General features: G+C 54.6%; 1 protein-coding gene across 1 annotated transcript in view; it reads right to left on the bottom strand.

Moving 5' to 3' along the window:
* The window catches only part of CACNA1C (calcium channel, voltage-dependent, L type, alpha 1C subunit), a 396219-nt gene that overhangs the window by 23297 nt on the left and 359711 nt on the right, over positions 1–13211 (bottom strand). Inside the window, exons 33-34 of the mRNA XM_010845218.1 lie at positions 12973–13056; positions 1523–1555 (exon numbers count right to left, since the gene is read on the bottom strand). Of these exons, the coding sequence (XP_010843520.1) occupies positions 1523–1555; positions 12973–13056 (117 nt within the window). The remainder of the gene's footprint in view (positions 1–1522; positions 1556–12972; positions 13057–13211) is intronic.

Raw genomic sequence — 13211 nt, 5'->3', positions numbered from 1 at the left:
GAGGTGTCTCGGGGTTGTTGCTGGGCCCTATGTGGCCACTGCATCTCAACTCCCAGCTCCTCTGGCTTTACTTCTAACCGTCTCCAGGTCAGATCCGGCCTGACAACACCCATGAAAATCCCAGCACAGCAGCCCTCACGTCCCCGTGTCTAATCCTGCGACTGTTCCAGGGGCCTCTTCTCTCACCTCCAACACAACAGGACACCCCGAGGGGCAGGTTTTGCACGTACCCGCACACCCTGCTCCGCCCCGGGAGAGGCTCACCGAGCCTTCTTTCTGAACCCAAGCTGCTCTCCAGGCAGGCCCAGGGCTGGGAGGAGCTGGCAGCAGGCTGCCCACCTACCAGCACGGGAAGCCACCCGCCTGTGTGGTTTGAAGTCTTTGATGCCCTTCCTCTTTGCATATTCTATCATCTGTGTGCCTACTTGAAATTCTACTTTCTCTCCTTAAAAGGAGGTTGTGTCCACCAGAGGAGGATGGAGAGGAGGCTCAGGGCTTTGTAACTCGGCCGTTGGCACCCCCCCACCCCACCATGTTCGGGAGGAGAGGAAGAAGAAAGCGCCAGCTCACACGGAACCTCAGCTGTGTGGCGAGTTTGGGAAGTGGGTGCCACAGCGGCATCTACATCTGACTTGTTAAACAGCCAAACTCGAGCTTGCAGCCTGAGTGGTCCTGGGCGCCCGACACTGCAGGCGCCCAATGCTCTACTGACCAGGCGAGGGGCAGGACGCCCAGGGTCAGTCCTTCCAGCCACGGGCCTGGGTTTTGTCAGGGAATGCCACCCTGGGTCTTGCCTCATCTGCTCACTTCGGGGCTTGGGGAATCAACCCACACTCCAGTCTTTCTACAAACTCACACTTGTTCCACGTACGAAGTCTCACTGCAGCCTCTTGGAGACAGCTGTTCCAAGGTGATTTCAAGGTCATTCGAAGTGGCTGCTCTGTCACTTTAGCCAAAGACTCCTGCAGCAGGAGTGGCCCCAACCACACGGCCTGCTGCAGGGACGCGGGCGTGTGGCCCAGTTCTAAGGCCCCTCATAGCTAAGGATCCCACTGTAACCTCTCGCTGGGGCCTTGATCAGAGCTCCCAGGAGCTGGTGATCAGGAGGGACACACTGCCTCCCCACCCCCACTACATTACCTCTCCTTCCTCTCTCCCAGGGGCCTCGCCGTGGCGCCGGCCTGTGTCCCATGCAAACCCCACATCAGACTAAGGTTGGAGATGCCGACAAGCAGGGTCCTCAGGATGTTTAACAGGAACTGGCCCTCTGGTCTGATTCTCTCCCAGTGGCTTTTCAGATGGTCAAGGTCACAGTGAACTGCCACCCACAGGAAAGCTCACAGACGAAACATCACACCAACAGCACTGACAGCTCGCAGACCAGGCAGGCAAGGCGCATGGCAGACACAGGTGGGTGACATGCATCGGGGCCGGGCTCCGAGACGCTGGGGGTTGGGGGAGGCAGTGGGGACGTTAGGGGGGTCACAGAAGCTGAGAGCGTGGTCTGGAGGCTCGGTCTTACCATAAAGGGAGAGCATTGGGTATGTTCAGCTGGCTTTAAAGAAAGGCAGACAGAGATAAGCTGTAATGAGTCTCCCACGAAGAGGCCCGCGTTCCAGGTCTCGGTGACACAGGAGCAACCCAGTGGCAGCAGAGGGCAGGAGGGCCAGGCGCGGGGGCCCAGGTCTGGCAGGCGCGGGGCATGTCCACCACCAGCTGCCACCCAGCCAGGCTCTTGGGTGTTCTGCCCAGAACCATCTCTGGTGGCAGACTGACTAATTCACTCGTTATCACTGAGGTCTTCTGGATTTTGAAGGTGGATTTCGTGTCTTTTTAATCAGCACTGTGTCCTGAGACAGCCTCCAGGGGCTGGCACTGCACACACTTACCCAGCACTGCCAGCTGAAGCTGAAAGGCCTTGCTTGTGCCCCTGGTTGCTTTTGGCCCACAGGTATTTGAGCAAAGGAGCCTGGGGTGGTGACCCTCCAGGTTCCAGGGAGGACCGAGGTTTGGGTACCCGCCATGTGGCAGGGCCAGCCTTCGAGCTGAGGTTCCTGGTCCCTGGGTGTGGACTGTGGCCACAGGCATGAGATAAAGTGTGGACCTGGTTTTTAAATTTGAAAGCCCTGCACACAATTGAGGACATTAGTGTTAATGGCCTGGGAAGCTGTCCTCACAGGCCTGACCACGGGCACGTTAGGGGGCAGGGGACTGGCTGCAGGGGAGCATTCCCGGCAGCCCAGAGCTGCGCCCGGGGAGGCACCCTGCCCTTTGGCCCCTGGACGGTCCTGCCCCCAGAGCCGCCGACTCCACCTTCACCCCACCTCCACAGCCGCCCTCCACTGTCAGAGCGTTGCTCCTGTGCTTTGTTCTCAAGGTACAGACAAGGACAATGCACAATAGGGCTTCTGAAGGGCGGAATTGTGCACGACCAGACATTTGCTCGCAGGCTGAAAATTCTTCTCGGGTGATAGATTTCTCAGCAAGTTCCTTTTTTCCCAAAGCAAGTTGGGAGGTGTCCTTTTTGTGGACTGGTGGGGCCCCAGGATAAGGGACGGGAGGAGGAGGGAAGAGAGAGGACGCCGCGCTGGTCACTTATGGACCACGGCCGAGAGCTGTCCCTGCTCCCCCAGGGGCCTGGCTGCCAGGCCCACCCATGTGCCTGCAGGGGGGCGGGTGTCTAGGACATGGCCAGCAGGCCGGGACGGAACACGCAGACACAGACACACATGCACACACATGCACGCAGGAAGCTTCCGCTTGGTCAGGGACCTGTGCCCCGCATGAACACCTAGGAGCTCCGTGTTTCAGGGGTTCTGTGGGCGAGGGGCACAAGGTCTCCATATACACTCAGGGCTGGGGCTCTGGCCACTGCTTCCATCTGGGATGCACCCTGAAAACCACCAGAACTGCCCATACTCCTAACATCCCTGAGCAGAGGCTTGAAGTCTTCTGGTCAACCCCAGCCTGCATGGGACCAGAAGGGCTGACTCAGAGGGCCCACTTGGGTGACTTGGCCCAGCCCAATGAGCCTTGGTGATGACAGAATTAAAACTACTTATTTTACTTCTTAAACATTCAGCATTCTTCCTTTGGGATATTAGTTTTTTTAATGTTATTTTTTTAAGCATAACTTTTTGTTGTTTTTTCTGCCTGTGCTGCCCAGAACGTGGGACCTTAGTTTCCTGGCCAGGGATCAGATCCATGTCCCCTGCAGGACTCTGGGGGCTGAACTGGGGAGCCCCATTTGTGCTGGCAGTCATGCAGGGAGCGGCTGGAGCCTCAGGAGCTGCGCTGCTGTTCATCTGCAGCCTGCCGGCCCGGCGTGTGCTGGCACCTGCAGCATTCAGACTACACGGTGCTGATTACAAGATCACCAGGATTGTTTTATCTTCCTTGGGAGGAACAGTCATTCAAGCAGACAACCAACAAGAGGAGCTCGAACAAAGTCAGTTTGTCAGGAGCACTCACAACAACACAAGGTCCCATACGTGGGTGGTGTGGGGTGGGGCAGACAGACAAACAGAGACAGAGAGACAGACAGAGATGGACACAGTGAGCCTGACGGGTGGAGAAGAAACAGACCCAAGGAAACGAATAAGCAGGAGCAGGAAGTGACACGAGAGAGTGAGATAGACTCAAGGAAACGAATAAGCAGAAGCAGGAAGTGACACGAGAGAGTGAGTGCTTTGGGGGCATGGTCAGTGCTTTGGGGCCAGAGATTGGCTCCCTCACTTGCTCCACGAGCTTAGGGAATAGTTGAGGTCCCTCCGCTGTGGATGGTCTCTGGCTGAGCCAGCTGCTGGGGACGGGCATCACCCGCTGACTGGAGGGCTGGCCGTGTGGCCGAACAGGGCTCTGCCCTGCCTGCTGCCTTCTGTCCAGTCCTCTGATTTAGGGCAAAGGAGGGGCGTTGAAGGGCATCCTTGGTGGCACCAGTGATAAGGCATCCACCTGCCAACGCAGGAGACGTAAGAGATGCGGGTTTGATCTCTAGGTCGGGAAGATCCCCTGGAGGAAGAAATGGCTACCCACTCCAGTATTCCTGCCTGGAGAACCCCATGGACAGTGGAGCCTGGCAGGCTACAGTCCACAGGGTCGCAGAGTCAGACACGACTGAAGCAACAGACCACGCACGCACAGGGGGTTGTATGTGGAAAGAAAAACTAAGAATGGGGCAGGAGAGGAAAGGAAATGAGATGGGGAACACGTGTACACCCATGGCTGATTCACGTCAATGTATGGCAAAAACCACTACAATGTAAAGTAGCCTCCAATTAAAATAAATTGATTTAAAAAAAAGAAAGGAAATTAGAAGATGACAGAAAGGGAAAGGGTCTTGGTCAGAAGGCTCAGAGCGAGCGGGTCCCCTTTGGGTCCTGGTTGTCGGGACGCTGGACAGCTAATATGGCCAGGCTGAGAACCCCCTCCAGGGGCCTCTTGGCTCAGCCCCGAGGGAAGGATCTTCCTCCAGGCCTTGGCTTTGGGACACTCTCTGCCCCCACCCTCGGAGAAGGCAATGGCACCCCACTCCAGTACTCCTGCCTGGAAAATCCCATGGACAGAGGAGCCTGGTAGGCTGCAGTCCATGGGGTCACTAGAGTCGGACACGACTGAGCGACTTCACTTTCACACATTGGAGAAGGAAATGGCAACCCACTCCAGTGTTCTTGCCCGGAGAATCCCAGGGATGGCGGAGCCTGGTGGGCTCCCATCTATGGGGCTGCACAGAGTCAGACACAACTGAAGCGAGTTAGCAGCAGCAGCAGCAGCAGTAGCTGCCCCCACCCTGGAGCCCTCATCAATTTGCTGCCCAGCACATGGACCTCATTCTGCAGGCGGAGGCTAGGCTCAGGAAGAGGCTCCCCACGTCCAACTGGACTGCAGCCTGTTGGGGGCCCGCTCACGGCTGGTGAGCAGGGCTCTGCTCCACCTCTCGGGGCCAGCTTCACTTACAAGCGGAAGAGAAAGTGCCCTTCGGGACAGGGGGAGGCCAAGGTCCACCTTCTCACTAGGGGTCGTGCTCCTGAAGGCCTTACGTCCACGCCCAAAGCGCTTCTCTAGGTCTAGCCTCACCTCCGTTCTTTTAAAGGCAGTGTTACTTCCTGGCAGGCAGCTTCCTGAGTCAATACTGCCCTCTGTGACCAGTGTTTTGGGAACAAGGTGCCTTGGTGGCTTGTTGGGGGCACTGGGTGGGGGTGGTGCTTAGGAGGGGAGGGGCTCGAAGGGGTTCCAGGAGCGGGGGTGGGGGCGGCACAGGAAGGTGGCAAGGATCATGGCTTCCCCCTCGGCTTGGCCCGAGACCACCAGTCTGATTTACTCGACCTCAGAAGCAACCCAGGCCAGGCGGACCACTGCCATCTGGATACTGACATCTGTTCTGGCCCCTCAGCCGTGGTGGGGGCAGAGAAGCTGGGCAGGAGCCAGGCGTGGGCTGCGGGTTGGGTGGTGGGAGGGAGGCTCTGACTCAGCCTGAGGGGGTGGGCGTGCAGCAGACGCTCTGACTCAGGACGTGGCCAAAGTGGGAGCCAGTGAGGGCAGTCGTTGGAAGCCAGGCCCGTGGGTCTGTGGTTAAAAGACCGCTGGTTCCAGGAGCCAGGTGGGCAGCACCCACCTGGGGCCCCAGCATGCATCCTGGAAGCTCTGAGCCGAGTCCTGTCCCTTCCGTGTCCCCTCCGCCCACTTTCTCTTCCTGTCCAGCAGGCAGTGTGTGTGTGTGGGGGTGCTCCACACTTCCTGTGCCCTTTGGTCTCCAAGCCCCACTGGCCCACAGTCCGGGCATGCAAGCATCCCCACGTGAGTGTTCTGACTCCATGGCCCCCGATCTCCACACGTGGACCTGCCAGGAGGTGTCCAGCCCCCAGGTGAGTTGTTGCTCTCGGTCACATGGCTTCCTTGTGCCCAACTAGGGACACCTGTGTTCCTGACGAAGGACCTGGGCCTCCCAACACTTCCTGTCAGCAGGGGAGGGAGGTTGCGGGTGGGGGGCGGGCAGTTGGCTGAATCCCTGGAAGCTTCCACGGATTTCCTCTTGGAATAAGAATTCCAGACTTGAGGGACAGAGGAGAGGGGGCTTCCTCAGGGACACGAGGAGGAGGAGGAGGTGCCGTGTCAGGAGGGGCTAGGCAGCTGGGCCACAGACATGGACAGCCGGGGCCTGGGGCCTCCTCTGGTCACATCGTGGGATCCAAGGCATCTCCCAGAGCAAGGGGGTTGTTCTGAGCCAGAGGCCTCATGCCTGGATGGCTGTGTCCCCCTTCCAAATGGTGGAGCGGCTTCATCCTTGGTTCCTGTGCACAGCAAACTGTTCCCTAGACCATGGACACCTCTTCCTAAAGGTGCCAAAATCTCCCCTTTGTGCTCAGGGGAAGCCCCAAATCTGGTGCTCTCCCTGACCCCCCGCCCTGCTCGTCCTGCCCAGGGACCCACAAGGGCATCGCGTCACTTCTTTCGGCTCTTTGTTGTTGTTGCTCAATCACTCAGTCGTGTCCGACTCTGTGACCCCATGGACTGCAGCACGCCAGGCTTCCCTGTCCTTCACCATCTCCCAGAGCCTGCTCAAACTCATGTCCATCGAGTTGATGCCATCCAATCATCTCATCCTCTGTCGTCTCCTTTTCCTCCTGCCTTCAATCTTTCCCAGCATCAGTGTCTTTTCCAATGAGTTGGCTCTTTGCATCAGGTGGTCAAAGTATTGGAGCTTCAGTGTCAGTCCTTCCAATGAATATTCAGGGTTGATTTCATTTAGGATTGACTAGTTTGATCTTGTGTCCAAGGGGCTCTCAAGAGTTTTCTCCAGCACCACAATTCGAAAGCATTAATGCTTCAGCGTTCAGTCTTCTTTAGGGTCCAATCTCACATCCACTCATCACTACTGGAAAAACCATAGCTTTGACTATATACACCTTTGTCCATAGAGTGATGTCTCTGCTTTTTAATACTCTTTTTAATACACTGCTACTTGGATGAAAAGCTATGACAAACCAAGGTTACCAAGGTTGAGTTACCAAGGTTTGTTATAGCTTTTTGTCCAAGTAGCAGTGTATTTTCTTTCAATTTTTAGGTCTTTTCTTTGTTTAGATTCACCTCTTCACTACAGCTCATCTTCCGAGAACAGCACCTGCCTTCTCCGCTCCCCACTTTCTGATCCCTTCACTTGGTACTTCTCATCTTTTGCATACCATGAGACTTCCTGGCTTTCTGTGCCTGATCGTCCCCTGGCCCTAGGATGCTGGCTCTTGAGGACGGGTTTCTGTTTGGTCCACAACGGATCCCAGGTGCCCGGCACACAGAAGGCAATGATGGTTCCTAGGAAGCCCACCTCCCTAGGGGGTACCAGAGCCTGCAGAGGTGGGAGGACGGAGCTGTTGAAGAGAAGGGGGTGAATCTGAACCTGGGGAATATCTAGAGAGATGAAGACAGCAATTGGTGATTTCAGGAAAGACAGTCAAAGATGAGGAGTTACAGGTGAGGAGCCTATAGAAATCCTAAGGCTGGAATAGAACGTTCATCCCAGAAGGGAGGTCTGGTGAAGAAAGAAGGACTAGAAAACTCAAGGTGGGGGGCAGAGCTGGAGCAGTACCCAGCAAAGTCCTGGTGCCGAGCTCTTCCCTGGCCCAGGGAGCGCCAGGCCCCAAGCTGCCGGTGGCAGGAGGCAGACCTGCAGTAGAGGGCCCTGCGTGGGGATGAAGTGCTACTGCTCCTGTAACTGGACCCCATGATCCTGGCTGCTGTCCAGGTGCAGGGCCGTGTCCCTGCTATGGGCTAGGCCTGTCTGGCTTGAGTTACAGGCAGTGGTCAGTGAGCTTGCCTTGATCCCGCCACACCCGTCAACCAAGAGTCCAGTGTCTCTGGGAACAAGGGCTGTGAGTCTGTGATTGGCAGGTGTGTCGGCAGGGAGCTTGGAAAGAATGTCATTGGCTTGGTGCCATGTTCTCTCCCCTTCAACAGTGCTCTACAGTGTATGCCAGGCTTCTACATGAATGCTCTTAGCTGAGCTTCAATACCTGGCAGTAATATCACGCTTCCCAGACCGTGGAGGAGCAGCGTTAAGACTCCAGCACTTGGTCTGACCCGCGTCCAGCCCTCTCCTCTGGCCCCTTGCCTGGGGTGACAAGGTGCACCTCCTAACTGCGTGTGTGGGAGGAAAAGGAAACAGTGGGGGTTACATGGAGGGTCTCCAGCCCCTGCTTTGCTCTCCATTACAGGCACTGTCCCCATTCTATCTCCAGACCACCCTCCCCATGACTTCTGACAGACTCCTCCATCTATGGAGTGAGGTGTATCTCCACGTGGGTGAAGAAGCCTGGGAGGAGCTGAGTGGCTTCCAGCCAGAAGGGACACTGGCCTGTAACTTCTTGGTTTTGAAAATAAAAAACCTCCTGTGGTTCTTTAGGATATAAACCATGGAACATATGGGCTGAGCCAATCCTGGCTAGCAGGAGGCCATGCACGAGAGGGGGATGTGGGATTCACGTGTTAACAAAGGGCACTGCGGACTGGACAGACAGCAGCGCTAGCCCCAGGTGTGGGGAGTCAGCCACCCTGGGAGGCCTGGGCTCCAGTTGAGGGGCGGGAAAGGCACTGACAGGCTGCACTTTTACCTGTGCTCAGCCTCACCTGTGCCCCAGTCTCGCCTGGTGCCCTCAGCTGTACCCTGCCCTCCCCTGTGTCACACCTTTACTTATGCCCCGCCCTCACCTATGCCATACCCTCACCTGTGCCCTGCCGTAACCTGTGCCCCGGCCAATGGGGATTATCATCCTTGGCTGTTAGGCTCATGGGGGAGGGACTCCAGAGCTGGAGGCCATGACGAATTGTAAATGGAAACCGTTGTACAGATGGAGGTTCTGCGTGTGATGCCACTCGCCAGTCCTGGGGTCCTGCACCACCCCAACCCCAACAGCCAATTTTTGGGGTAGAAATTTTATATTCTAGAGATTTTTCCTTTGTCTTTACTTTTTGTTTAAAAACAGCAGTCAGCTCAGTCACTTAGTCATGTCTGACTCTTGGTGACCCCATGGACTGCAGCACACCAGGCTTCCCTGTCCTTCACTATCTCCCTGAGTTTCCTCAAACTCATGTCCATTGAGTCGGTGATGCCATCCAACCATCTCATCCTCTGTTGTCCCCTTTTCCTCCTGCATTCAATCTTTCCCAGCACCAGAGTCTTTTCCAATGAGTCAGTTCTTTACATTAGGTGGCCAAAGTATTGGAGCTTCAGTTTTAGCATCAGTGCTTCCAATGAATATCCAGGACTGATTTCCTTTAGGATGGACTGGTTTGATTTCCTTCCTGTCTAACGACTCTCAAGATTCTTCTTCAGCACCCCAGTTCAAAAGCATCAATTCTTCCACGCTCAGCCTTTTTTATGGTCCAACTTTCACATCCATATGTGACTACCAGAAAAACCACAGCTTTGACTAGACAGATCTTTGTTGGTAAAGTAGTCTCTGCTTTTTAATATGCTGTCTAGGTTTGTCATAGCTTTTCTTTCAAGGAGCAAGCATCTTTTAATTTCATGGCTGCAGTCACCATCTGCAGTGATTTTGGAGAAAATAAAGTCTCTCACTGCTTCCATTGTTTCCCCATCTATTTGCCATGAAGTGATGGGACCAGATGCCATGATCTTACTTTTTTGAATGTTGGAATTTTAAGCCAGATTTTTCACTCTCATCTTTCACTTTGATCAAGAGGCTTTTTAGTTCTTCTTTGCTTTCTACCATAAAGGTGGTGTCATCTGCATATCTGAGGTTATTGATATTTCTCCTGGCAATCTTGATTCCAGCTTGTGCTTCATCCAGCCTGGCATTTCACCTGATGTACTCTGATATAAGTTAAATAAACAAGATAACAATATGCAGCCTTGACATACTCCTTTCCCAATTTGGAACCAGTCCATTGTTCCACGTTCAGTTCTAACTGCTGCTCTTGACCTGCATACAGATTTCTCAGGAGGCAGGTAAGGTGGTCTGGTATTCCCATCTCTTTAAGAATGTTCCACAGTTTGTTGTGATCCACACAGTCAAAGGCTTTGGTGTAGTCAATGAAGCAGAAGTGGATGTTTTTCTGGAATTCTCTTACTTTTTCTATGGTCCAACGGATGCTGGCAATTTGATCTCTGGTTCCCCTGCCTTTTCTAAATCCAGCTTGAACATTTGGAATTCTCAGTTCATGTACTGTTGAAGCCTCACTTGGAGAATTTTGAGCATTACTTTGCTAGCGTGTGAGATGAGTGCAACTGTGTGGTAGTTTGAGCATTCTTTGGCATTGGAATGAAAACTCACCTTTTCCAGTCTTGTGGCCACTGCTGAGTTTTCCAAGTTTGCTGGCATATCAAGTGCAGGACTTTAACAGCATCATCTTTTAGGATTTGAAATAGTTCAGCTGGAATTACATGACTTCCACTAGCTTTGTTTGTAGTGATGCTTCCTAAGGACCACTGACTTCGCACTCCAGGCTGCTGGCTATAGGTAAGGATCACACCATCATGGTTATCTGGGTCATGAAGATCTTTTTTGTATAGTTCTTCTGTGTATTCTTATCACCTCTTCTTAATATCTTCAGTTTCTGTTAGGTTCATACCATTTCTGTCCTTTATTGTGCCCATCTTTGCATGAAATGCTCCCTTGCTAGCTCTAATTTTCTTGAACAGATCTCTAGTCTTTCCCATTCTATTGTTTTCCTCTAGTTCTTTGCATTGATCTCTTAGGAAGGCTTTCTTTTCTCTCCTTGCTAGTTTTTGGAATTCTGCATTCAGATGGATCTCTCTCTCCTTTCCTCCTTTGCCTTTCCTTTTTGTGCGTGTAAATGCATGTGCACAGAAAGAAACCAGCAGGCTGAGTGATGACGTGGGCCTGGCCACCATGGCCTCCTGGCCTGACCCCAGAAGACCCTGGGACTGGGTGCGTCTTGTGCACAGGGGCCTGTCTGCTGTTACCTTCCTGCCCTTGGTTCCTGCACAGACCCCCCCAGAGATCCCTCCTCCAGAAGCAGGCCCACCCTGATCTTCCCTGGTCTCCCCCAAGAGGGCCCCTTGGTCTGAGCACAGGGCCCTGGTCAGGGATATGCATGTGCAGGTATCCGAGAGCCCCTGGGATACAACCTGGGGCCACATGGAGGTGCAGGGAGTGGTGCGAGGGAGAAGAGGCCTAGGTTGGGGGGAGCTCAGTTCCCTTGTGCTCCAATGATTTACTGGATAAGGTCAAGGAAGTGCGTGTGCACGGGAGTTTACACACACACACACACACACACACGCACGCACATCACAAGACAAAGACGACCCAGGGGATCCCTGAGACAGAGAGGCAACCAAATCTGGGCAGTGGGTCAAGCACGGAGGGGTGTGGTTGACAGCAGGACGTAATGGCCTCCTCCCAGCATCCACCCCCGGGAAGGGGCAGACAGGCTTCTGACGGGGAATCAGGACAAGAAGTAATGGCAGTTCAATGACTGGCAGCCAGCTTTGGGGTGGAGGGGTGGGTAAGGACTGGGGTAGAGGGGCTGACGGTCATGGGGGTTTCTGACACCTTAGATCAGAACCCTTCAGCATCTGCTCTGAGCTGTTACTCAACGGTTCAGTGCATCAACATTTGTGCAAACATTATCAAGTCTCTTAACCAATGAAAAACCATGACAAGTAACTAAACCACACATGTTAAAGACCAGCCACAAGAGGGCTTGCCTACAGATAGAGAGAGAAGGTTGAGCATGCCGGGGACAGACGAGCGTGTGCAGGGGTTGAAGACTGTCTAGGAGGGGCAGCTCCCAGGAGCAGGTGCAGGAGGCCCTGGAGCCAGGCTGGGGTGTGGGCCAGGGAGAGCCAGGCAGGGGCAAGGCTGGTCCTTAGGGCAGGTTCATGTGGGGCCAGGTGCTCCACAGTAAGCAGAAGGGTGGGGGGTGGGGGGGGGGAGGAGCCCTCTCCAGAGAAGAGGGATACAAGTGTTCTCCCAGTAAAGGGCCCTTCCAGAGTGAATACAGGGCGGGGTGCGCTGAGAGGGCTGGCCAAGTGGGAGCCTCTGCCCGCCCAGGATCCTCAGGAGAGGCTTTTCCCGGATGCTGGAGCAGGAAGGGGCTGGGTCCCCGCCCCGGCAGCTGCCCAGGGGTTGTAAACAGCCCTCCATCGCCTTACTCTGGGGTCCCGGGGCTGCGTCCTCCTAGACAGTGTGCATCATGCCAGGCTGATTGTAAAGAGGAGAGGAAAGGATGCAGGAATCAGGACTCAGAAGGAGAGGAGGGCCTAACTCGTTCCAAATGTTAAAAAAAGAGAATAAAGAAATCTCAAAATAAAGCAACAGGAAAAAAATCCTTTAAACCAATTTAAACAAACAAATGAGAATAATGGAGTGGAAATGAGCTGGGAGGAGGAGAGGAGGCGAAGGAGAGCGATGGGGGCGAGCGTGAGGCAGGCACGGCGTCACAGGGCGGGACGCCGGTACTTACGTTTACCTCGGTGATGGCTATATCAACAATGCTACCCACAACAATCAAGGCGTCAAATGTGTTCCATGCATCACAGAAATAGTGCTGCATGGGCAGAGGAGCCGAGGGAGGGAGGGAGAGAAAAACCAGCGACAAAGGAAACAAAACAAAAGGAAGAGGAAAATGAAAACAAAACAAAAAAAAAGCATGAAAGGAAGGAGAGAAGAGAAAAAAATGAGAAAAGAAAGAGGTTATGTGGGCATACTGGACCCCTTACCACTCCACAGTTCTGGAGGTGCACGCCTGCACCCGTTGCTCACGGAGCCTGACAAAAGTGGGTTAGTCGGGGGCCGGGCGGGCGTCCGGGAGGAGCGGGAGCCTTTGCCCGGCCTGGCGGAGTGGGGATAGTGGGGGGGGCTCATGTCCCCCAGGACGGCGGCAGGTGCGAGAGAAAGCATGACTGGAGCGGGTAAAACAGGAAACCAAAAAATAAACCGAAGGAGGTGAAGAGAGAGGGGGGCACGGAGGCGTCCTGGGCAGAGTCATACTCACATTCGTCTCACTGAGAATGACGTCAATTACGCTGCCAATTACGATCAGGAAGTCAAAGACATTCCAGGGGTCACTAAAGTAGCCCTACACGGGGCGGCAGGACGGGAGTGAAAAGGAAGGTTAGACAGACAGGCACAGAGCCCGCGGGGCCGCCCGGCGCTGCTGGAGTCCGAGCCCAGGAGGGGCGGCCGGCCCACCCCCCCACCTGCCTTCCCCGGTGCCCCTCCTCAGACCCCGCC

This window comes from Bison bison, unplaced genomic scaffold (genome assembly GCF_000754665.1).
Source record: "Bison bison bison isolate TAMUID 2011002044 unplaced genomic scaffold, Bison_UMD1.0 scf7180017864213, whole genome shotgun sequence".
Classification (NCBI taxonomy): Eukaryota; Metazoa; Chordata; class Mammalia; order Artiodactyla; family Bovidae; genus Bison; species Bison bison.
Note: the sequence above shows the minus strand (reverse complement) of the source record. Positions and strands in the feature narration are given on the sequence as shown.